The sequence below is a fragment of the Oncorhynchus gorbuscha genome, linkage group LG09 (genome assembly GCF_021184085.1).
Source record: "Oncorhynchus gorbuscha isolate QuinsamMale2020 ecotype Even-year linkage group LG09, OgorEven_v1.0, whole genome shotgun sequence".
NCBI classification, from domain to species: Eukaryota; Metazoa; Chordata; class Actinopteri; order Salmoniformes; family Salmonidae; genus Oncorhynchus; species Oncorhynchus gorbuscha.
In genome coordinates, this window is record NC_060181.1 from 60,745,299 (window position 1) to 60,768,895 (window position 23,597).

The window sequence follows — 23,597 nt, forward strand, 5'->3', positions numbered from 1 at the left end:
GGTACCATCACAGATGAGTTATCAGGGCCTGAGCCTCACACTATAATATTGTACTTTATTGCTACAAATACCCTGGTTATTATTGTTGTCCTAATTCTCTTTGGGATTTACGGCCTTCACACTGAGGAAACACTGGAGCAGTACTCTGCTGATGTTCTCTCAGAGCAGAAGTATCTCCTGTGCTATGTGTGCTGGGATACCAATGTCTTATCGTAACTCGGGCATTCAAACAAACAGTTCCCACATGGGCACTTATCAGCTGAATGAGGATGATGCCATAGAGCTGCCACCTGCACACTAAACATATATCTATCTACACGTTACCGTACTCGGGTGGCCATTAACCCTTCATGATCATATTATTTATTATATGATTACATACTGTATGTCAAGTTGATCTATCAAAGCATTGAATTATCTGTTATATTTGTCATTGAAACTCATCTTTCACTGAATTGTTTGCTGAGTCTTGAGGGGGGGGTTGTTGTAGGTCTTTCTGTACTCACTGACCCACACCAAAACTCATTGCACAATATCCACCAGGTGGCAGAAGACACCACAATAAACTTACACAGACTAGTCTCAGTCAGCAGTTAAGCTGGTATCATGTCCGTTTGTACAACAAAGAAGTTACTGCAAACAGCGAACACTGTTTTTCCCCTCGGACATCATTGCGCATGCGATAGAAGAGATGTATGTACTGCAACATTTCTTTACCATGCTGCGCGACGCTACTCAGCTCGGCAACAAAAACAAAAACAATGGTGGTGGGGTGGCCAGTGGCGTCGTTTCCCCTTACTGCGGATTCCACCTTTAAGTACAATAAAGAAACGAATCATTAAATGGTCCAAACAAAGCATGCTTTGAGTCAGAAAGAAGCAACTATCTAGTCTGCACAACTGGTTATACCCCACATGCTTTATACAGATACACTACATGACCAAAAGTATATGGACACCTGCTGGTCGAACATCTCATTCCAAAATCATGGGCATTAATAGGGAGTTGGTTTCCCCCTTTACTGCTATAAAAAGTTCCACTCTTCTGGGAAGACTTTCCACTAGATGTTGTAACATTGCTGTGGGGTCTTGCTTCCATTCAGCCACAAGAGCATTAGTGAAGGTCGGGCACTGATGTTGGGCGATTAGGCCTGGCTCACAGTCTGTGTTCCAATTAATCCCAAATATATTTGATGGGGTTGAGGTCAGGGCTCTGTGCAGGCCAGTCAAGTTCTTCCAAAACGATCTCAACAAACCATTTCTGAATGGACTTCGCTTTGGGCACGGGGGCATTGTCATGCTGAAACAGGAAAGGGCCTTCCCCAAACTGTTGCCACAAAGTTGGAAGCACAGAATTGTCTAGAATGTCATTGTATGCTGTAGCGTTAAGATTTCACTTCACTGGAACTAAGGGGCCTATGAAAAACTGCCTCAGATCATTATTCCTCCTCCAAACTTTACAGTTTGCACTATGCATTCGGGCAGGTAGTGTTCTGGCATCCACCAAACCAAGGGTCGGACTGCCAGATGGTAAAGCATGATTCATCACTCCAGAGAACGTGTTTCCACTGCTCTAGAGTCCAATGGCGGTGAACTTTACATCACTCCAGCTGATGCTTGGCATTGCGCATGGTGATCTTAGGCTTGTGTGAGGCTGCTCGGCCATGTAAACCCATTTCATGAAACTCCCGCCGAACAGTTCTTGTGCTGACGTTGCTTCCAGAGGCAGTTTGGAACTCGGTAGTGAGTGTTGCAACCGAGGACAGACACATTTTATGCGCTACATGCTTCAACACTCGGTGGTCCCGTTCTGTGAGCTTGTATGGCCTACCACTTCACAGCTGAGCCATTGTTGCTCCTAGACGTTTCCACTTAAAAATAAGCAGGGCAGAAATTTGACGAACTGACTTGTACGAAAAGGTGGCATCCTATGACGGTGCCATGTTAAAAGTCACTGAGCTCTTCAGTAAGGCCCTTCTATTGCCAGTGTTTGTCTATGGATATTGCGTGGCTGTGTGCTCAATGTTATACACCTGTCAACAACAGATGTGGCTGAAATAGCAGAATCCACTCATTTGAAGGGGTGTCCACATACTTTTGTATATATAGTGTATATCCATGGTTACCTGCTTGACATTTCTGCCTGTCACATCTCCAACGGTGCCAGCAGACAAGATGCTACATGGTCATCGGGCCGGGCACCAAAACTCCTCAATGTTCTGCTCATTGTGCCGGTACATTTTCTGGTGGCGGAGCAGTGGCAGGGACTCCTTGAGACACCCTTACAACTGGCCTTCCTTTAGATGTTAGCTCTTTATTCCCCTACTAATTTCCTTCATCCTCGGCCACAAGTTGCCCTTTTCTGCCTCTTACACCAGCTCTTTGGTTGCCTCCCTAGATGATAAAATAAAAATCCAGGAGGCAAAAATGGATTTAAAGAGATAAAAGATTTATTAAGTCTTATTCATTTAGGATACTGTACTTTATACATAACTTTCACAAGTTACAAGTTTACTGTCAACACAATATCAAACCCCGTTTAAGCCGCTAAGCCAGGGTAAAATAATTGACAAAACCTTTCATAAACTTAAGAACAGCTAGTTATAACTCAAGGTGAACATGTTCAATGTTACTTATTTGACTGAGACATTATTAAATATCAGTTTAATTCTCTCAGAGAATTATTGAAATCATGCTGAGAGCACATAAGTGACAGTACAAAAAAAAAATTAAATTAAAAAGGAACAAATGAGGTCTGAAACTAAATGTAGTAGTGTCTCGTTAAACTACACAGTAGTAAGCCAATACATTTAATGAGAAAAGGCAATTTGATACAAAATAATAATTGTATGATTTGCCAACTACAACTATTTTCTAAAACATCACTAGCCTTAAAAGCAGTATAAGATCAACATATACACATACAGCATTGATTCCTCATTAAGTTTCTGGCGCAGTGTGACTATTAGTGTTCTCAAAGTTATTGTACTACTATGCAAGGCAAACAGAGCCTTCGTTTTAGGTTGGAGGCCAGTAAAGGTTCCTCAAGTTGATATTTATTTAATACAAATAAAACTTATTAGGACTCTAACACATGTTTTTTTTAAAGTATGACATCTGGAAAAACCACAATGTGACAGTAATGATGTTATTTACAATGTTTCCTAAAAATGTCATATTCTTAAGTAACATGAATATTTCCACAAGGGTTCAGAGTCAAACATCAAAGCAATGGACAAGCAACTTAGTAAGCAGAAACATTATTCAGAAGAAACAGATCTCCTATACCAAGAAATTACGTACATGGAAACACTCATAATCAATCTGTGTGATAAAATTAATGGCACATGGTTGAGTCAACATGTTTATGTAATGTAAAATGTACTGCAATCCTACAATCACTGGTTCATGAAACAATCAAACTACAAATGGAATGTTGGTCAAAGAACGCACATAGAATTCGACCCAAGCTCCTATTTTACAAGTGCAGGCAACTCTGAACATTTAAACCACATAATGCTACCGGCAGACGTAGCCAAAATAAATCACTCACATAAACGTTGGCAGTTCAAATCTGATTCAACCGTTGAAGTTTTGTAACGAGAAAGGTATTAAAATCTACCTTAAAAAGCTGCCAGTACATCTTATTGGAACAATCAAAAACACTAAAAAGTTAAACCCTTCATCTGTTATGTGCAAAATGAAAAAGGCAAAACAATTAAAGTGTCTACTCCTTACGTCTTCTCACCATAAAATAAGGATATAAAAGGCCATTAAAAACAAATACATTCCAAGTGAGCCACAACACACTTTGGTAAGGTCTCATTGACAATGCACTGATTCAAATCATTACAACTTCAAAGTTCACAGAGGTCCAAAACAAAAAGGACATGTGTACAGTTAAATAAATCAATCAGAATGACTAGAAAACAAGGTGGAAATAAGACAATCATTTCCATTTTTAAACCATTCGTAAAGGGCCTTCTTTTGCATCTTTACCAATTTCCAACAAACCATTACATTGCATTCCAAGAAAATCGAAAGAAACAAAACCAAACAATGAGCAAAGACAGTATAGTCCAAACCGAAGCTGAGTGAGAGTTCCTTTCCCCTACAGAGGCAGCAGCGAGGCTGGGCCACTGCCTGCGGTGCGGTGGGGCTGATCAGCTTCCTGAGGGCTGAGTCTGGATGGTGGACAGGGCAGCGCCACGCTGTGCCTGGCCATCCTCTGTGCTCTGGTCTGCTGTGGCAGGGGCGGAGGCAGCAGGGGTCATGGAGGAGGAGCTGACTCCGTTGGAGGTGCTGACGGAGCTGTGCTGGATGGCCTCGTTCTGGGGGCTGCCTGGGACTGACATCTCCTCACAGCTGTCTTCCTTCTCAGATGCTGCAAACACACACACACACACACACACACACACACACACACACACACACACACACACACACACACACACACACACACACACACACACACACACACACACACACACACACACACACACACACACACACACACACACAGTAAAAAAAAAGGCCTGTTACGGCTTTATGGTTCGATCATCACCTGTTTTATACAGTACATTATTGCAGCAAAAGTGCTTGTTAAAGTAGACGACTCACTTCAACAAAATGCAGCCTATATTCATTGCACTATGATCATATTCCAAAATAGGATCAGGAGTAACCTCTGTTGGCCAATCTATTTAGGACTAATATGTATATCCTAGGACATTTTGTTATTACTACTTACTGTTTTTTCTGCTCTTAATTAAAGTTCAGTTACAATGTCAATTTAAACCAACATCATAAGGGGACATTACATTCTGGGGCATGTGGCAGTGTTTCCCACTCCTCACTGCGTTCTCATTTGTTTTTTGCTACCTTGCCAACTACTGCAGCGACAGATGATTACAGCACCTGATTTTAATGACGCTCACACTGGAGAGTATGCAAGATTTGGAGTCGAAATGCCACCAGCTGTTAGGCAGTTGCATTGAATTAATTGGATCCTGATGAGGAAAAAAATCCTCTCTCATGCTCCGACTCAAAGGAATGAGGAGGACCACTATGATAATTAATATAGCTAATGATATGAAGTCAGTTGAAATGGCACTAAGTAATTAACGATTGGGCTTGGTATTTGAGAATGTGAGACACAGACTCCATAATAAGAGAAGTTTGCAATAAAATTGCATTTAAAAAGGCCCTGTGTGTGGGGGGGGGGCTCCCTTGGCGTTCGCATTGATCAGACTTTGATCAGGTGATTTAGTGCAGGTGAATGTCAAAGCACCGTAAATCGCTCTGCCATTTCTCCCTGCATAAGGTCGATCCCCTTGTAAATCAACCTTTTTGTTCCATATTCCAGTGTGTATTATTACTCTTAATGGCATTAAGCACAGGAGCGGAAGGCGAGAGTAGACTGCTGATATATTATCATATGCAGCTTTACTAGCTACCCAGAGCAGACTTCACCATAAGCAGATGGACAGCTCGGTGTGCCAAGAGGAAGCATGGTCTGGCTTGTTTGTAGGGCAGGCTGGGTAATATCCTCCCACCTGCTGTAGCAGTGTGCCTGGGCTGGATGAGGAAACATGTTACCAGACAGGGATGGAGGATGCTGGGGGCCTGGGGGACCACTGGTATTGGGGGGGGGGGGTAAGGACTGGGAGAAAACACAGAGTAGCTGAAAAGACCTCTGCGCTGAGGCAACACCATGATGGAATCTTTACAAGATCTGCCTTACGTTGTCACAGTATTGACAGTATGTAAAACATCAACTGACCATGTAATTTCAGATACGTGAGGGTAGCCACCATTAATTGGATATTTGAGTGATATAAAATAAAAGTGAACTATATCTGACAAATATGAATGGTTTAGCTTCATTTCCCATCCTACATGGGATCTGCCTGTCAAGCAGCAGAAGGGTGCATTGCAGTGGTGTAAAGTACCTAAGTAGTACTTTAAAGTAACTTAAAGTCGTTTTTTGGGGTATATGTACTTTACTATTTATATTTGGACAACTTTTACGTCACTACATTCCTAAAGAAAATAATGTACTTTTTACTCCATACATTTTCATTGCTTAGCAGGACAGGAAAATGGTCCATTCACACACTTATCAAGAGAACATCCCTGTCATCCCTACTGCTTCTGATCTGGCGGACTCACTAAACATACATGCTTCTTTGTAAATTGTGTCTGAATGTTGGCGTGTGCCCCTAGCTATCCGTAAAAATTCATACAAAATTCTAGTTTGCTTAATGCAAGGATCTTCAAATAATTTATACTTAAGTATATTTTAGCAATTACATTTACTTTAGACTTTTACTCAAGTAGTATTTTACTGGGTGACTTTCACTTGTGTCATTTTATTAATAAGGTATCTTTACTTTTACTCAAGTATGACTAATGGGTACTTTTTCCGCCACTGGTGCATTGCCGATTAACGTTACTGTTAGCTGATAATGTTTACTTTGCCAGCTACAGGTAGAAACTTTGTACAGTTGGCTAAACATTGTGGTAAGTAGACCTAATGCACATTTTTCTTCAATGTGGACTTACCCAGTGAAGTTAGCTAACATTATCCCATGATTTGATGTTTTTAAATAGTGTTTAATCACGGACCACGTGTCACAGTATTGACAGTATGTAAAACATCAACTGACCATGTAATTTCAGATACGCGAGGGTAGCCACCATTAATTGGATATTTGAGTGATATAAAATAAACGCCTCACAGTAGTCCTACTGACAACTTTACCAGAACGATGTCAAGCTCTTTCCAAACGCCTAATATCTGATGAAGCAAGCTAAATGACACGTTGTTTGCTTTATAGCTAGGATCAGGCTACCCCTCAAGTACAGTATATGAAAACAACTTGATCAATTGATGTTAACTGATTGCTGTAAAACTCTGATGATAAGAGCTAAAAATGTGGAATAATCGGAAATGTGTAGTTTTGACTGTGCTCTTCAAGGAGGTGATATTAAAATCAAATAGTTAGTTCTACATGCACTTACCAATCCATTGAAAACGGTTTTAGCAGAGCTGGGGAGACTCCCAGCAGCCACCTCGAACGCTATCGTAACGTTTTACTGTTAACGGTACGGTAAAGCCTTGTAATCATCTAACTCAACCTCACCTTTCAACAACAGAATGCTTCCGTAAAGTAATGGGATCACTAGATGAGGCTCCATTTCTCCATGGTATCAACTAGCTGCAAGCGATCAGCCTTCGCTGAGGTCTAAGATAGGAAGAATCCTCAACAATATGTGAGAAAGATGACCCAATTCATCTGCAAATGGTAGTCAAAACAATCCAGACAACCAAATGAGCACAGTCTGTGACAGGCCAATATAGCCTGGGAGTCATCAGTCCTATAATATGCATGAGGCGTGTCAGCGGCAGTGCTATGGTTAACAATAGGGATGTGGAATGAACAGTGGCGCTCGGTGACCGCGGCACCTCTCATCGAGAAAGCACCGCAGTCTTGTCAAGCTCTCCGCTATAATGGACTCATTTTGGAGGCAATCATTGTCAATACAAGTCAGCGGCAGACTCCTGAGCACTGCCGAGACGTGGCTATGCGTACACGTTCTGCATATTGGCCCATCTAAAGAGAGATGGTGAGTTATGAGCACAAAGCTGAGCTGACAAAAATCTAGAGAGGCAAAGGGGGCTGAAATGGTGGAAATTAAAAACTATAGCCTGTTCTTACAAAAGTGCTTACACAGTGACTGGCGAAACCTGGCAGCCATTAAGTTTTACAATGAGCACCTGAGGAACAGGCACTTCTGGGCAAAGTGAGTCAACCATCGCCTCCCAGACAGCCGTTCTACTGACAACAGCAAATTGAAACTAAGAGGCTGCATAAGGCAGACACTATGCACAGATTTGCACATTTCAAAAGGCATCATTAAAGAATAAAAAGCTAAAGACTGATGCCTTTATTCTGCATTTAGGTTTCCATAATGGTGCAGGTGAATCACATTTAAAACAATATGACTTGAAATGACAGCTCAAAACCGATGACTTGCAGGAGACAAAAAGGCACATGAATAGACAAACTTCTCTGAAGTTTTTCCAAAACCAGAAAATGGCCTAATGTGTCCATAGCTCTGGTGGTGTCGGGGCTAGGCGATGAGCGAGACGTGTCCCTCTGGCGAGAGGTTAGCAGGGCTCGTTTTTGGATGTATTTGCATGGCGGCCTGGGGCTGAGGATAATGGAACATAACTCACTGTGATAGGCAGATTTCTTCTGCATGGCGGTTACAGGGCAATCTTTATGAGCCAGAAGAAGCTGCTTCAGCCGAGCCACTTCATTTCTCAGCAGGGTGACTTCACTCTGCCAGAGAGGAGGGAAACAGACAAAACACACATTCACTCCATAAAATGGAGACTTGACTGACTGCCACACACTTCCAAACAGATACCAGAGTCTGATAACCATCTGCATTGCATGCATCTCTGATTGAAACATACTACATTTAGTGCTAAACCTTCACCATCCCATCCCATGAGGAGCATGACCTGTCAAACCATCGGCCATCAACGACTGTCTCTGTGGGGGGCTGTGATGTGCAAGATAAACCTTTGTTTACATCACAACACTTGCTAAATCCACCTCAATCAGTGTAGACGAAGGGGAGGAGACGGGTTAAATATGGCGTTTTAAGCCTTGAGACACGGGTTGTGTATGTGTGGCATTCAAGAGGATGAATGGGCAAGACAAAATATGTAACTGCCTTTGAACGGGGTATGGTAGTAGGTGCCAGGTCCAGCATACACACATTCCCCAGTTATGAAAACAGCCAGGTTTGTGAGGAGACTTTAGCTACTATTTTCTCAGTACCCAAAACCATTAGGATTTTATTTGACAAAGGGATAACCACAAGTAACTTCTCTCTCATTGTCTGTCTGTATGAGAGGCCTATATGACCGTTACATTACTGCAGAAATACTCATCCCCCACCCATCCCATGAAGAAGAACAGACACAGGGAAAGGTAGCTAACTGGATAATGGATGGCAAGGTGAATAAAGTATGATGCACTTTTTCAATTATGTTGCTCCTTGCGCTATAATTACGGCTCTTTACTGGCACCCGACCAACACATTTGTCAGAGGTGAGCTCTTCCGATTGTCAGCACAACTTTGTGGATTCTGCTGAGATTTACACTCCCATGTCATTACAGTCCCCATGGGAGCTAGGGATTCTGCATGCAGTAAAGAGAGGCCACATTACGCTGAAGGTGACTTTCACTGGAATTAGAGCAGCCGGGGGCCCACAGAACGCCCTATGGCAGATTTAGACTCTTTCTGTTCTCCTTTTTTTAAACATTTTTTTTTTAAAAGGACTATGGCAGCTTAATCTATTAGTCTGAAAGCGGCCAATTTATGTGAATCCAGATTATGGATTTACATGACGCGAGACAGATTTTAACAGCTGGTAGAGCCCTTACACATCTCTACCACACCAGGCTCACTACGCAACCATCTCTCATTACAGATAAACAACCACTGCTGCTTTGTGAAGACACTCATCCTCTCCTCCTCCAGGTATCCCCTGTTGATTATTATTATTTGTGCCCTGGTCCTATAAGAGCTCTTTGTCACCTCCCACGAGCCGGGTTGTGACAAAAACTCACACTCATTCTTATGTTTAATAAATCGTATAGTCTGTGTGGCAGGCTTACAATGACGGTTTAAGGGCTGACCCTGGTGCTAGAGGGGGTACGCAGCTGGAGGTGGAATGCTTGAAGAAGGGGTGCGGGACTATAAAAAGTTTGGGAACCGCTGGTTTGGATCAACCCTCCAGTGCAGGTGCAGCTCACAGAGAGAGATCTTTTAGCATGGCTACAGGGAATAGAAGTTATGGTATTGATAGATGTTGGGTGGCCCCAACAGGCAGTGTTTAGCGAATACTTTGATCTAGCTACCGTATTCCGAATACCATTAAGACCATAGATTGTTGGTATGACGTGGAGGAATCTAGCCTGGTATGGACTACACAACCAGACTGTTTGTTATTGTTACTACTGCATTGGTGGAACAACTAAACACCCAGGTCTGATGAGGTGCACTATTACAACCAGGATGTTAAACCCCGAAAAAAAACATAAATGGCTGCATTCCTCATCCAATTAATATGCATCATGTTGTCATACAGTAGGATAAAGCATGGCGGCCTGAAGAAGTTTAACTTGTTTCTAAGTTTGGGAGCAAATGGTCCTTTCCTTCCTGACTCGGAGGCCGGGAGCCCTGTGGGTTGCTGCCTGCTCTGACACCTCATTAAAAAAAGCCCGTTAAGGATGATGTTATAGTAATCGTGCATCATTAGGGCCCACTCCGCTGATCAGTTGGGCCAATGTGTCAGCACGGGAGTTAGAACTAAAACCGCACCGCTGATTAATGCCTTCATATAAAAGAACACTTTCATTCTGTGACATTCAATTTTCGCCCGCGACTTATTCCGTTCCTCATAGTTAACAGTGGTGCTCTCTGCGACCCCGTCCTTCCTAAGTCCCTCTCTCCGTTCCTCCACCTTCATCTGCTTGCGTTCATTTAACCCTTAGCAGGCACACCGATGACCATCAAGGGTGACAATCGGTTATTGTAACGGAAATTCATCACAATTCCCCCCTCCATTTCATTTCCCCTTTCCCGCATTCTCCCCCCCCTCCGCCTCAACCCTCCTATGTCTTACTTTGCCTCCATGGACAAAGAAGACAGCAAGCAAATAAAACAGCACATCTCATTTAATTGTGTGGAACGCCAATGTGCCGCACCCCGAATCACACTTATCAACAGAGACAACAGTCACATGAACTGTAGAGAACTTGTCAGCATCAGATCCTAATTGCTTTCTGCAAAATGAAGGTTCAAAAAGACACCTTTCCCTGAGAGATTTTAGAGGCCATCCAGTAAACTGCTGAGACAGAAGCGAGGACACGCTTGTGTGCGGCTGACATCTGGAGGATACAGCTTTATTGACAGGGATGTATCGGAGAATGGGGGGGCTCGCACGCCGCCCGCTGTCACACCGCAACTCCTCTTAATAGGCTTTAATGACTTCATCACCGCACAAGGGGAAAAAGAAAATGCACGCACACAGTAGAATCCCTCATACCTGATGCAATAAGCAGTTACTAAATGGCAGACTGAGCCAAGGTGTGCATATACCTGTAGTTGTCCGTTCATAGAGTTGAGGTCCTCAGCCTTCTTCTCCAGCGAAGACACCCAGACCTTCCTCTTCTGTCTGCAGCGGGACGCCGCAGCTCGGTTGCGTTCCAGGAACTTACGCCTCTTCTCGTCCGGGTCCTCGCTGGTGGCTCTGCGCCGCCGGCCCCCTGTGTGCTGGGCAGGGTGCGCCTTAGTCGCCTGGCATGGAGAACAGAATGCGCGGCACAAATTCATCAGAACCAACCTATCAAGCTCTATAACACATAGGCTATAAACATGCATTTCATGGCTAATGTAATGTTCATCATAATCACTAGTTAGGGTATTAGGGTAATAATATATTAATACCCTTTAAAAAAAAGGTACTTCAATGGTTAGTTGTGGAATAGCCAAATTTAAGCATCGCGCCCTCTGGTGGCCAGTTGTGGTAGTGTACTCACAGGCGTCTCAGTGGTGGAGGTGGCAGGCTGCTGGAGGGTCTGGGGGCAGGGTTCCTCAGGCGGGGCCAGGGGAGGGCCAGGAGACAGAGATGGGGAAGGGACCAGAGCCGGGGCTGCATTGTGGGTCACAGCACTGCTCTGGACATCACCAGAATCTCCATTGGTTACCTGAGGGAGCTGCTGGCTTAGCACTGCCTTCAGCTTCTAGGGGAAGAAAACAACACAAGAGCACATGAGCCGAGACAACACCTCTCTGCAATGTAGGGATGTTCCGTTTGAGTTGAAAGTCATGAACAAAGTCTTGAAGACCAATGAGATTTTAAAAAACAAGGAGTTGCAAAAGACGAAACCAAAACACTATATCCTGTATGATGGGAAATTAGACATCAAAACAAAGACTTCCTCCAGTAATGTTACATAGGAAATCTAATAGCTGTCACGGCCAATATCCTATTCCCCTGATGAGCTGGGGATGTCAACTTGTCAGGGGAAGCTTTGCCTCTTGGGTGTGTTTATAACATAGTGCCCCCCCCCCCCCATCTAGAGCGCCCAACCCCCCTTCTCTGTCCCTGGGCATCTGTCAGACAAGCCATAAAACTAGCTAACAAAGTCACCAGGAACACAGACATCTACAGTGCGTTAAAGAGACAAAACAACTATCTTATAGGCGATCCTCCTAACAAAAGACATATACAACTACATCCTTCTAATCTACATGTAGCTAGTCATACGACATACCGGGGAATTAAATCACATGGCAAATCCATATTTGTAATTGTTTTCATGTTTTACATGAAAATCTACGCAACACACTTCACCCGTCCTGCATCTCGATAAAGGTGACAGAGAGTAATTTAAAGCCCAAATACTCCACCATCAAACAGTGAGTAAACAAGCTGAAGGTGAATGAGCCATCTCAACCCGTAACAAAGTGAGTGGGAATACATTTACATGGGAGAACAGAGGAGCACATTATTCTAACAACTACCTTTTTGCCAGACCAATCTATCTACCAAATTAGTTTATCGTGTAATACCCTTCCAGAAGCTCTTCTGGCAGAAACAAGATATTATTCTCCTGGAATGGCCCATAGAAGGAGGGAGAAGCCAGTCAGATTCATATTTCATTTCTGCCACAGAAACCTCATCAGTGTAATAACCCTCCATCTCATGGGTGTTATTCAACCATCTGCTGCTGTATTACTTATCTTTATTTTGCAACTAATTAACAGCATAATCTTCTAAATTCAGCAAGTTAATTATCATTATTGTGGTCTTTGCAGCATCATCAGTCCTTGTAAAGCGCCGTCTCCGCGCCCCCGGAGAGCAGGGTGGGTGGGGGGCTGGCTGGGCGGGGGGCTGTTTTCTTGACGTGGGCTCATTAGGTGTTTGCTGATGAGCTGAGTGTGGTGGTGGTGGTGGTGGGGGGCACCGGGGTGGGGGGTTCGCAGGTCAGCCAGGATTCTGCTGAACAAAAGGTTCCATGCAGGGTGAGGCTGACTTAATGTGCCTCTCCGAGCCCCATGCCAAGATGCCCCCAGCTGGCTCTCGGCAGAAGCCCCCCCCCGGTTGGCCTCGGTGACGGCGTGTTGAGCACAACGCTATCTCTGCGTTTGTCATCCCTGCGCCCTGCGAACCCAATAAACCACCCCTCACCCACCTTAAAGTCCACCCCCCCCCAGCCCTCCTTGTAAAGCTTTACCTGTTAAATTTTCAGAGGTGCGGCGTGCTGTGAGCATTTACAGGTTCCGTGCTTCATCACCGTGCCAATGATCTACCCAACAACAGTCCATATCTCTGCCCTTCAACAGTCACTACTAACACAAAGGGCCAGAGGCTGGAGACACTGCTCATCCACCCTGGTTGAGGCATTAAAAGGGATACTTTGGGTATTTTGAGTCCGATGAACTCGTAGATACCATTTTCATGTCTCTGTGTGTAGTATGAAGGAAGTTAGAGTTTTTTTTGTGAGCCAATGCTAACTACAATGCCTGGAAGTCTATGGGTATCTGCTAACATGCTGGTATCCACAAGACTCTGGGGAAGTAGATAAAGGGCGTCATTGCCCAAATCCCGAAGTATCTCTTTAAGCCAGCTCACAGTCATACACCATTCACTAGCATCTGTAACACATACTCAACTTTAATGACAATTTATATCAAATACAAACGGCTAACATCATTGCAAAACACTTGTTTCTAGTTCCCTCTTCTGGTTAAAGCAAGGAACTACATACAGTACAGACATAGTACCTACAGTATTGGCATGAACTACTATTGTACATAATCCAAATGTAACATTACTTTGTGGATCAATTTGACATTGTTTGGGGGAATTTCAGGCATGCACATATGTACAGAACCCTTGACGGTATGTGTATTGAGACAAAGACATTACCAGCTTAGCTTCTGATTGGACGGCTTGAGGCGAGGGCGGTCCAGGGATCCCAGGGACGTTAGGCACTACGGTGACAGGTCTGACAAGCTGACAGCACAGACACACACAGAGAGACCGGCACAAGGAGAATTAGTCTCTCCCAGTGAGAGGCAGGCAGCCCCCTCCCCTCCCAATATGTGCGCACACACACACACACACACACACACACACACACACACACACACACACACACACACACACACACACACACACACACACACACACACACACACACACAGCCGTACGCTCAGAGTTTTCCTCATATCTCAGCCTCATTAGGCTGGATGGCCTGTTATTTTGTGGAGGCAGCGCCACATGGAGATGCACCATGTACGCTAATGAGCTCCTGCCTGCCTGTGTGGAAAGCATATGGACAGAAGGGCTAAGCACAGGAGAGGGATGGAGGGAGAGACGAGCTGGAAGGCCAGAGCCGGGTCTCCTCTGCAGTCTCCTCACAACGAAACGGATGGAAAAGGAGAGAGAGGAGGAGAGGAAAGGGGATGAAGGGAGGAGGGGAGAGGAGACCCAGCAGTGGGATCTCTTCCTTTCCTCGTCAGTGGCTCCCCACAGACTGGGAGAACGGAGGTCTTTTCCCCGCTGCGCCGCCATCAGGAGATAATCATCTGCTGCTCAGTGTTCCACACAGACAATCAGGGCCAGAGAGAACAAGACAGGGACCCTGTCTGTCTATCGTCACCAGCCACACGTCGCTCTGGGGGAACTAGGGACAGGGAGATTTCTATAGGGCCTACGATATGGCTAGATTAGCTAATGTCCTTAACAGACACTGAAGCATAATATCCAGGGGTGGCATATTAATTGATTGCAACACATCCAGTCTGCCAGAAGTCAAGTGTGGTGATTCAAATTGTACAAGGACAAATGGCAGTGAAGCACCCTGGACTGGAACATACAACCGTTTGGCCTACTCACTGTCTTTGCCAAGGTGACATACAGCTGCTCTCTTCTAAGGCCCATTAGTTCCCCCATCGTCCCCTGCCTGTCCAACGCATGCCAAAGACACTAGTGCCAAAGTAGTAAATAGTGAGCCTGTTCTAGGGGCTGAATACATGGCATTAACTAATCACTGGAACATGGATTTAGGTCTAGTTCAATTTTGCCTGAGCGAATGTGCAGCACACTGTAAATCCATGCATTGAAAATACACATTGGAACTCCATAAAGCAACGAGCTTGACATGCGATACTTACAGGAATTGCGGTTGGAATATGTACACTAGATGCGATGGTTGCTGGGATTGCGACGGGCATGGTTTGTCCATTAGGCAGCTGAAAGAGTACAGGAAAAGTTCCAGAGACTGGACTGGAGGGGAGAGAGGAGACTATGGGTTACACAACACCCAGCAAAAGAATATCTAGTCATGTTATGTATTAAATTATTTATCCTTTAAGAAAGTTACCATACACTTCACACTACAACAAAGAAACACAAAACAGACACTCAAAGGAACATAAGGTAACGTAAAATGGACAGCAGAACTTTGTGGATTTGTACTCGTACCATATGGTACCAGTATGGGTCACTGACAACAAACCAAAGAGCATACTTTTCAATGAACCATCTTACCACAAAATGCAAAACCATAAAGACACAAAACACAATTACAAAAAGTAAATTAAAAGCAAAAACACGCGAAAAAAAAAAGTTATACAAAAAAGATCAAATAATTAACATTTTTTAGTTACTTACACTATTGGTCTATTAGAGGATGGGACTTGGGTAATTACAGAGCTAGATGTTGGCGATGGGAGAGCTTGCTGTATAACAACACTAGCGTCTGAGGTTGCTAGGAGTACATTTGGGACTTGGAGGGATGCAGGATGGACTATAGTAGAGGTTGGCAGTGAGGTCGGCTGCAAAGATACCTCCTGAAAACACCATACGAGACCTTAGCTGCATTAAAACCTTCAATGACAACCATTCTCTAGATTTCAACCACGAAATAATGCCCTAGTTGTGTGTCATTCTTATAGTACAGATTAAAAGATGGATTGATTAATAACTGCTAATAGACAAGGATCTGATGTACAAAATATAAAAAGGGATTTATTTATCCAAATATTTTTTGCAGTTCTGGTACTACTGTGTACTATTTTGGGGAAGCAGTGAAACTATCAACCAAAGCACTGCAAAAGGGAATCAGTGATCCCAGTAAGAGCTGTTAGTCTATGATGAAAATATTCAAAGATGCTGCAAATGTGCATATGAGGGTAAACCTTCTCCTTAGATGGCAAAATAATCAAAACAGTAGTTTAACTATGTTACATTGGGTGGTCATTTGAGGGTAATTCACTCTGAGCTTATTGCAATGTTGTTGAGCAACATCTCTGATAAGCCATCCATTAGAGTTCATGGACACTGTATTAGCACAATTATGACACCACATCTGAAAAGTTAGTCTATATGGTAGAAAATACAATTACTTCTTCAGCAATCTGAGTATTCTCCAACCTTCAATGAATACTTTTCAACAATGAATCAAAATGTTTGGGTTGAATATAACCCTGGCTGTTCAAGTGGTGAGACAATAGTTGTTAATGTCCAAAAGTAAAGATTTAGAATTGCCCTACATATCAACTGATCCACCAGGATATCAATGTATGAAGTATACCAAATCCTTTACCTTGTCGTCACTTGTTGTAGATTCCGGATGGGGCAGAGGGCTGCCCCGATGTGCTTCCACAGCTGAGTGGTCCTCAATTTTATTTTGTATGATCATTGGTGTGGCAAGAGGCGACAGATCCAAGGGCATCTGCATGTCAGAAACAAATATCAACAGATCAGATCTGGAGCAACCTGTACTACCAAGTCAGCCTTAGCTTTGATAGCACCACTGGATAGTAATTACTCACCTTTTTGAGGTCATCATCAGTAGCTTTTTTGAAGTCATGCTCAAATGGACTGGTAAGCTCATTGAAGAGTCCCACTTCCTCACAATTCTTCAGAAAGCGTGTAGGTGTTGGTGTTTGGTCTGCAACACAAGACAGGGTCTCTCTCTCTCATACCACTTGAATGAATACTAACATTTAGTCATTTAATTGTGGGCTCTTATAGTGCTTACCAGCAACGATGACACTGTTGTCCCTTGCTGGACCAAACTTGAGTGTCATCTCATGTTTATGTTTGTGGACAGCCAAGTGGTCTTCGTTTGTAAATCGCTATGGAATTATGAAAATGTATCATTTACAGATATAACACTTTTCATATATAACCAACAAAGACAAACCAAATGGACTACAAAAACATACCTGACCACACCCAGGAGCAGCACATAAGAAAGGTTTGTCATCACTCATATTCAGGAACTCCTTTTATACCCTGGAATGCAAAATTCCAATCATGATTTGCACTGTTGTAGGTAGAATGTCCCAGATCAATGATCATCACCTTTATAGGAGGCTCCGTCAAATATTGTATCTGCTTTAGGACTTTGTGTGGGGACAAAGCTTATTGATAGCAAGTTGGCAACTGTCCCTTGTAAATGCATGGTCTTTCTGAGTCAGAAGAAAGAGTGAGAGACACTGCTGGTCATAGACAGAGGATATCTATCAAAATGAATAGTGGAAACTCGAAATATGACAGATGACACCACTGTATATTTAGCTAGAAAGATAGCTAAAGCATCACTAGCTAGCTAGGTAACGTTAGTTGGGTAACCTACAGCAGCAGTAGCTAGCTATTATGAAACTGACAATGCAACATTTCTGGCTAGCTTTAATTCAGCTAGCGTTGTCCTTATTTAGAAGACAAACAGATTAAATGCAACAATTTAGCCACAACATTAGACACAAACCTTGCAATTTAAATTGTTGACAAATTCAGCACAAGCTAACAAAACAATGCGGGTGGTTTTGTTTACACAGCCCCTCACCATCATCAAGCTACCAGCCATATCCATCCACACCGCCCATTTAGGCAGGGTAGCATGTGCAAGCATATCACCGTGGCCATATTAGCTCTATTTATAACTGCTAATACAGACAGGATCTGCATTCATCACAGACCAATCATTTTTATTCAAGCTTATATCCCCACGAATGCCAATAAATCGTTACAAGGGCGATTTTTTTGTGTACAATCACTGTCAGTTCGTGGACACTTACCCACGGGCTCAACCCTTGATATCAAAATCCCACGTCTGTACAACGGTCTCGCGAGAGCAGCATATTTTCCGTACACGTCACTTACTTCCGACACACCACAGCCACAGAAAAGCAGTGTGCCACCCGCCAGCAATAATATAGAAGTGCAGAGAAATCAGGTCACAATACAATTTACAATATACTATTTAAATTATATATTTTACTTCAAAGCTGGTCATGAGATGCTGTTATAATGCCAAGAGATGTGGTGAATACAACAAATGTGCTGGGACAATGCCACACCCCCAATGCAAAAACAAATTAGCACAGTAGCAGACACAAAATTGTCCGGAATATTATAGCATCCAATCTTGAAGTCCTTGAGTAAGGGAACAATCCATAACGGAGTCCTGGTGAACAGGGCAGGGTATTCTGTCTTTGGTAGAACAAATTACAACTCTGCTTGAAAGCAGTGGGAGGTGGATCCCACCAGAACAGAGAAGGGATAAGAAGCATCCTAAATACCAAGGATGGGGAAAGCCAGGTGATGAGTGAATGGTATTACCATCTGTGGGATGGAGAAATTAACTCCACTGGAAGGCAGGTATACACACACCATGGTCTTGTTCAGAGCACAAAATAGTAAAACCTCTCAAACACTGAGAGTATTTTTGCTGTACAAGTTCAGGTAGTACCACCCTTAGTTTTTAAATGTTTTCTGTTCCCTGGGTCTTAAACTAGATGACATCTGGGAGCTTGGGTATGAAGGGTGACCATCTCCAGAAAATACATGCAGATTCCTTTCACGTTATCTATGTGACCTAGTCTCATCTAGTTTCTCCTTTCCCCCTTCTGATGACCAGGTGGCGAATCGCATCTCTGCATGTCTGGCAGACATATCAGTGTGGATGACGGATCACCACCTCAAGCTGAACCTCGGCAAGACGGAGCTGCTCTTCCTCCCGGGGAAGGACTGCCCGTTCCATGATCTCGCCATCACGGTTGACAACTCCATTGTGTCCTCCTCCCAGAGCGCTAAGAACCTTGGCGTGATCCTGGACAACACCCTGTCGTTCTCAACCAACATCAAGGCGGTGGCCCATTCCTGTAGGTTCATGCTCTACAACATCCGCAGAGTACGACCCTGCCTCACACAGGAAGCGACGCAGGTCCTAATCCAGGCACTTGTCATCTCCCGTCTGGATTACTGCAACTCGCTGTTGGCTGGGCTCCCTGCCTGTGCCATTAAACCACTTCAACTCATCCAGAACGCCGCAGCCCGTCTGGTGTTCAACCTTCCCAAGTTCTCTCACGTCACCCCGCTCCTCCGTTCTCTCCACTGGCTTCCAGTTGAAGCTCGCATCTGCTACAAGACCATGGTGCTTGCCTACGGAGCTGTGAGGGGAACGGCACCTCAGTACCTCCAGGCTCTGATCAGGCCCTACACCCAAACAAGGGCACTGCGTTCATCCACCTCTGGCCTGCTCGCCTCCCTACCACTGAGGAAGTACAGCTCCCGCTCAGCCCAGTCAAAACTGTTCGCTGCTCTGGCCCCCCAATGGTGGAACAAACTCCCTCACGACACCAGGACAGCAGAGTCAATCACCACCTTCCGGAGACACCTAGGATAGGATAAGTAATCCCTCTCACCCCCCCCCCCTTTAAGATTTAGATGCACTATTGTAAAGTGACTGTTCCACTGGATGTCATAAGGTGAATGCACCAATTTGTAAGTCGCTCTGGATAAGAGCGTCTGCTACATGACTTAAATGTAATGTAAATGTGACCTTTTATGGCATTTATGAGAACGTAACCATCGAGTCAAATACATTACAGATCCAATTTCCTCCAGGCCCATTCGATTTGACAATGTACCTCTAGGTGCATTGAAAGGCTCTAAAATCTATCACTGAGGGATAACTCAACTTTGTGCAAGCTTAGTGTGAACCAAACTGTAATAGAGTTGTTAAGTGCAATCATGTCATGATCTCCAGGCTGAACACGTTCATGCAGAGAACATCCAAAATAATCTGGACCAGTGACCACTATTTAGCACAATCAAATTGTGGTCTAGATTTATTTAATTCCATTTACAAGAGCAAGTGCCCACTTGCTGCCTACTTACAGAATGCTATTGACCTGCACTTGAACCAACGACAACATAAATGTGGACCCACAGAAGCGAACACATGATGCACTGAAAATGGCAAATGCACCAGACTGATTGACATGACGTCTAAGCAGTTCCTTTGTAATAATCCCATGTTGACATTCAATAGAAGCTAGTTGGCGTCTTGATTGTGGTGAAACATGATTCCTTACATAGAAAACATACTGCCATATGTCAACTAGTCAAATACATGCATTTTAATTATGTAATTTCTTACATTTTTTACAATACATGTTTCTGTTATTTTGAGAGTGTCGGACAGACTTGAAAATGTACATTTCCATGACACCAACACGGAACAATTTTGGTAGCCACAATAAAATATGTAGTCACATCTGTAATTACAGTTTCTATAGACAGATTTCTTTTACATAGCAAACAAGATTAAGAAAGCAACCATCAAACAGAATAGGCCCATAGCTTCAGACAGGGCGAATCCCAGGATAGCGTAGGAGAAGAGCTGCTGCTTCAATGATGGGTTCCTGCAGAAATGAACAAGACAAACCATTTCATGTCAAATCTGTTGGAAATCATAATTTTTCTGAAAGCTGACATTGACAAGCACAGATCTAGTACTCAGTTTGTAGCAGTGGACTTACCTGGCATATCCAATGATGAGACTGCCGAACACTGTTCCAATTCCAGCACCAGATCCAGCCACTCCGACTGTGGCGGCTCCAGCACCAATGAATTTGGCAGCGGTATCAATGTCCCTGCTCACAGCACTGGTCTGGAAGCCTCTGAGAGCTACCTGGGTGAAGGGGCTCTGTGGCATGAGGGCTACGTTTCTCTGAAAAACAAACACCTCCTTAGTGATGGGAAAAGAACTCCAACATCAATAACTATTAAAGGGATTGACAAGCTTTGGAAGAGCATAAGGCCCCGCACTACAAGAATATGTTTTTCACCTCTGTATTGACCTCAGGCCTGGACAGCATAGAGGCAGACAGGGGTCTGTAAAGAGCCCGGGAGCCAGCACGGACCTGCACCAGGAACAAGCACAGAACAGTGAAAAAAAAGAAACAACATTCTGCTTGAGAGTCTACACAGGTGATCTTAAAGACAATAAAGAAATATACAGATGTTAAGGTGCAAACACGACTGTTCAAAGTGCAGCACAAGTGTTTCCCTCTGTCAAAGGCAGCACAAGTGCACCATGGGCCGTGGGAGGCACCTTGACAAAGCTAGCCACTGTCATTGAAGTGATCAACTGTCAGAGCCGTACAACTGCATTCCCATTAAATCATCAAAATGCATTTTCAACCATGATACATGTAATATTCTTTCCTCAATATTACTGGATACAAGCCTACATAAAATATAAATAAATAAAAAAGTTTAACTCATTTTACCAGCTGAGTGCACTTGGCACAAGCTAGTGTCAACCTTTAACAGTTATCGTACCAGTAAAATTAGCTATAACCTGTTATCCATGTTGTAGCTACGTTTCACCTGAACCTGCAATATTTCTAGCCAAACATGACCTTGGGCAAATAGCCCCGAACACACATGAAAGGGAATAAGACAGCTCAACAAAATAAGTCACTAGTTAGCGTTAGGTAGCTACTGATGGCTTTCTTCAGCACGCAAGTCTAAGTGTCATGTTGACCTTATTCATAACTACCTAGGCTATAGCTAACAGGCTACCTAGCTAGCTCCTAGGCCGGGTCTAGTCTCAGATGTGCACAGATCGCTAACGTTAGTTAGGAAACTAAAATAAGAGCCTCTCACTTAATCAAAGAAGCTACTTCTATCATGCAAAACTTGAAGAGATAATGGCATTTCATTGCAACCATCGTTAGCTTAATAGCTACCTAGTTAGCTAATACCCTTGTCAGGCAGCTCTATTCAAGTTCAACACAGGCCCATACGAATACAGCGGAGAATGAGTGCAGATGTAATAAAACATTGGTTTAATCAGATTGAGTAAAACATAGAAATAAAAATACTCACCAGAGCCGGCGTGGAGACGAACTTTGCACAGGCGTACATGATCAATTTAGTCTGTTTTAACCTGGTCGGTCAAATTTGATTGAAGCCGGGTCTTTCTGCAGAGACAACACAAATATAAGGTCAATGGGTTTTAAAATGCACGATGCTGAAAATAATGACAGTCCAATGCACACAATAGTCCGTACAATATGCACCCCTCACTTGTGTTGTGCTAGGTGTTGTTTTAAAGAAGGATGAAAAAGGATTTACAATGGACAATGTCTAACATATCCCTCTTACCGACTGTAGAAGGTCGAACCACAGTAGAGAAGTGCGCACGCGCATATCGGTGTTTATAGATTCCCGGATGAAGATTTTGGGACAACGGAAGGTCATTTCACTATAACTTTATTAAACCAGTTCAACGTTTGAATTAAACCTAAAGAAACCATGAATGAAACCCTGTACAGTCATTTTCAGTGACAAAGATTTTTCTAGATAATTGACCATGGAAATCCATCAGAGCTCCGTGAATAACACGTACAGTATGTAGGACTTTTATGTATACCCTTTTTAATAGATCAGACCTATTGTCTTCAGTATTATCTAAAAACCAAAACATTCCAAAGAAATAGCACAAACAAGCAGGGGAAGAATCAACTTATTTTCTTCAGAATGTCTGGCTTAAAGAATATCAGCATTAGACAAAAATATGATTGAATGGTTGATATTGACAGAACTAAGCAATCAAAGATTGGATTATTTAAGCCTACTTTTATTTAGCTGTACAGTATATGCTGAATTAGGCAACAGGCAATTGGCAACAATTCTATACACGTCGTTGTGCACATTATGGCCTGCCTAGTGGCTCATCTTGAGCATCATGTATAGGCCAGGTGATACAGGAATGCATGTATTGTATTCATTCATTAATTCATCCATTAATTAATTAAGTCATTAATTCATCATGAAATCAAAATCATATTTTGATGTACATATAAAGTCAGATACTATTTCTCCCCTGTTATACAACTCATTGAGTAAACAGTGCCTTCAACATTTCACCTAGGCCTATTCTTTCCCAGTGCATCTGTTGAGGTGTGAATTTAACACTACCCAGAGGGGACGTCCCAGGGCCCTGTCTAGGCATCTCTCTGCTTGGAAGTGTAGCTGCACACCAGGAGGATTTGTAATGTTGATGAATGGCTCGCCAGCAGCTGGGGCTGGAAGGTAAAGGTAATGAGGATGGGGATCGAGGCCCTCTTTGCTGCCGTATGATTGCTCTAAGGGAGGAATCCCCCACTGGTTTGTCAGGTATGATCTTTGCGGGTGCA

General features: G+C 43.4%; 2 protein-coding genes across 6 annotated transcripts; both read right to left on the bottom strand.

Annotated features, from left to right (window-relative positions):
- Positions 1–2,427: 2,427 nt before the first annotated feature.
- atf2 (activating transcription factor 2) lies at positions 2,428–18,279 on the bottom strand. Of its 3 annotated transcripts, none has more exons than XM_046362966.1 (12): positions 18,183–18,279; positions 17,328–17,397; positions 17,141–17,237; positions 16,932–17,050; positions 16,703–16,831; positions 15,769–15,947; positions 15,270–15,381; positions 14,020–14,106; positions 11,624–11,827; positions 11,184–11,381; positions 8,242–8,347; positions 2,428–4,383 (listed from the first exon to the last, which is right to left on the bottom strand). In XM_046362966.1, exons 2-12 carry the CDS (start codon positions 17,373–17,375, stop codon positions 4,163–4,165), a joined length of 1,500 nt encoding a protein of 499 aa, XP_046218922.1. In that variant the 5' UTR covers positions 17,376–17,397; positions 18,183–18,279; the 3' UTR covers positions 2,428–4,162. The 3 variants fall into 3 exon arrangements, with proteins under 3 accessions (XP_046218922.1, XP_046218923.1, XP_046218924.1); XM_046362967.1 differs by lacking the exon at positions 18,183–18,279 and adding an exon at positions 17,951–18,105; XM_046362968.1 differs by lacking the exon at positions 18,183–18,279 and adding an exon at positions 17,873–18,105.
- Positions 18,280–20,204: 1,925 nt separating this feature from the next.
- LOC124043877 (ATP synthase F(0) complex subunit C3, mitochondrial-like) lies at positions 20,205–22,624 on the bottom strand. Of its 3 annotated transcripts, none has more exons than XM_046362969.1 (5): positions 22,564–22,624; positions 22,285–22,379; positions 21,240–21,314; positions 20,931–21,121; positions 20,205–20,813 (listed from the first exon to the last, which is right to left on the bottom strand). In XM_046362969.1, the coding sequence occupies exons 2-5, from the start codon at positions 22,321–22,323 to the stop codon at positions 20,699–20,701; spliced, it is 420 nt and encodes a 139-aa protein (XP_046218925.1). In that variant the 5' UTR covers positions 22,324–22,379; positions 22,564–22,624; the 3' UTR covers positions 20,205–20,698. The 3 variants fall into 3 exon arrangements, with proteins under 3 accessions (XP_046218925.1, XP_046218927.1, XP_046218926.1); XM_046362971.1 differs by having other exon boundaries at positions 22,486–22,583; XM_046362970.1 differs by lacking the exon at positions 22,564–22,624 and adding an exon at positions 22,470–22,563.
- Between the last annotated feature and the right edge of the window lie 973 nt (positions 22,625–23,597).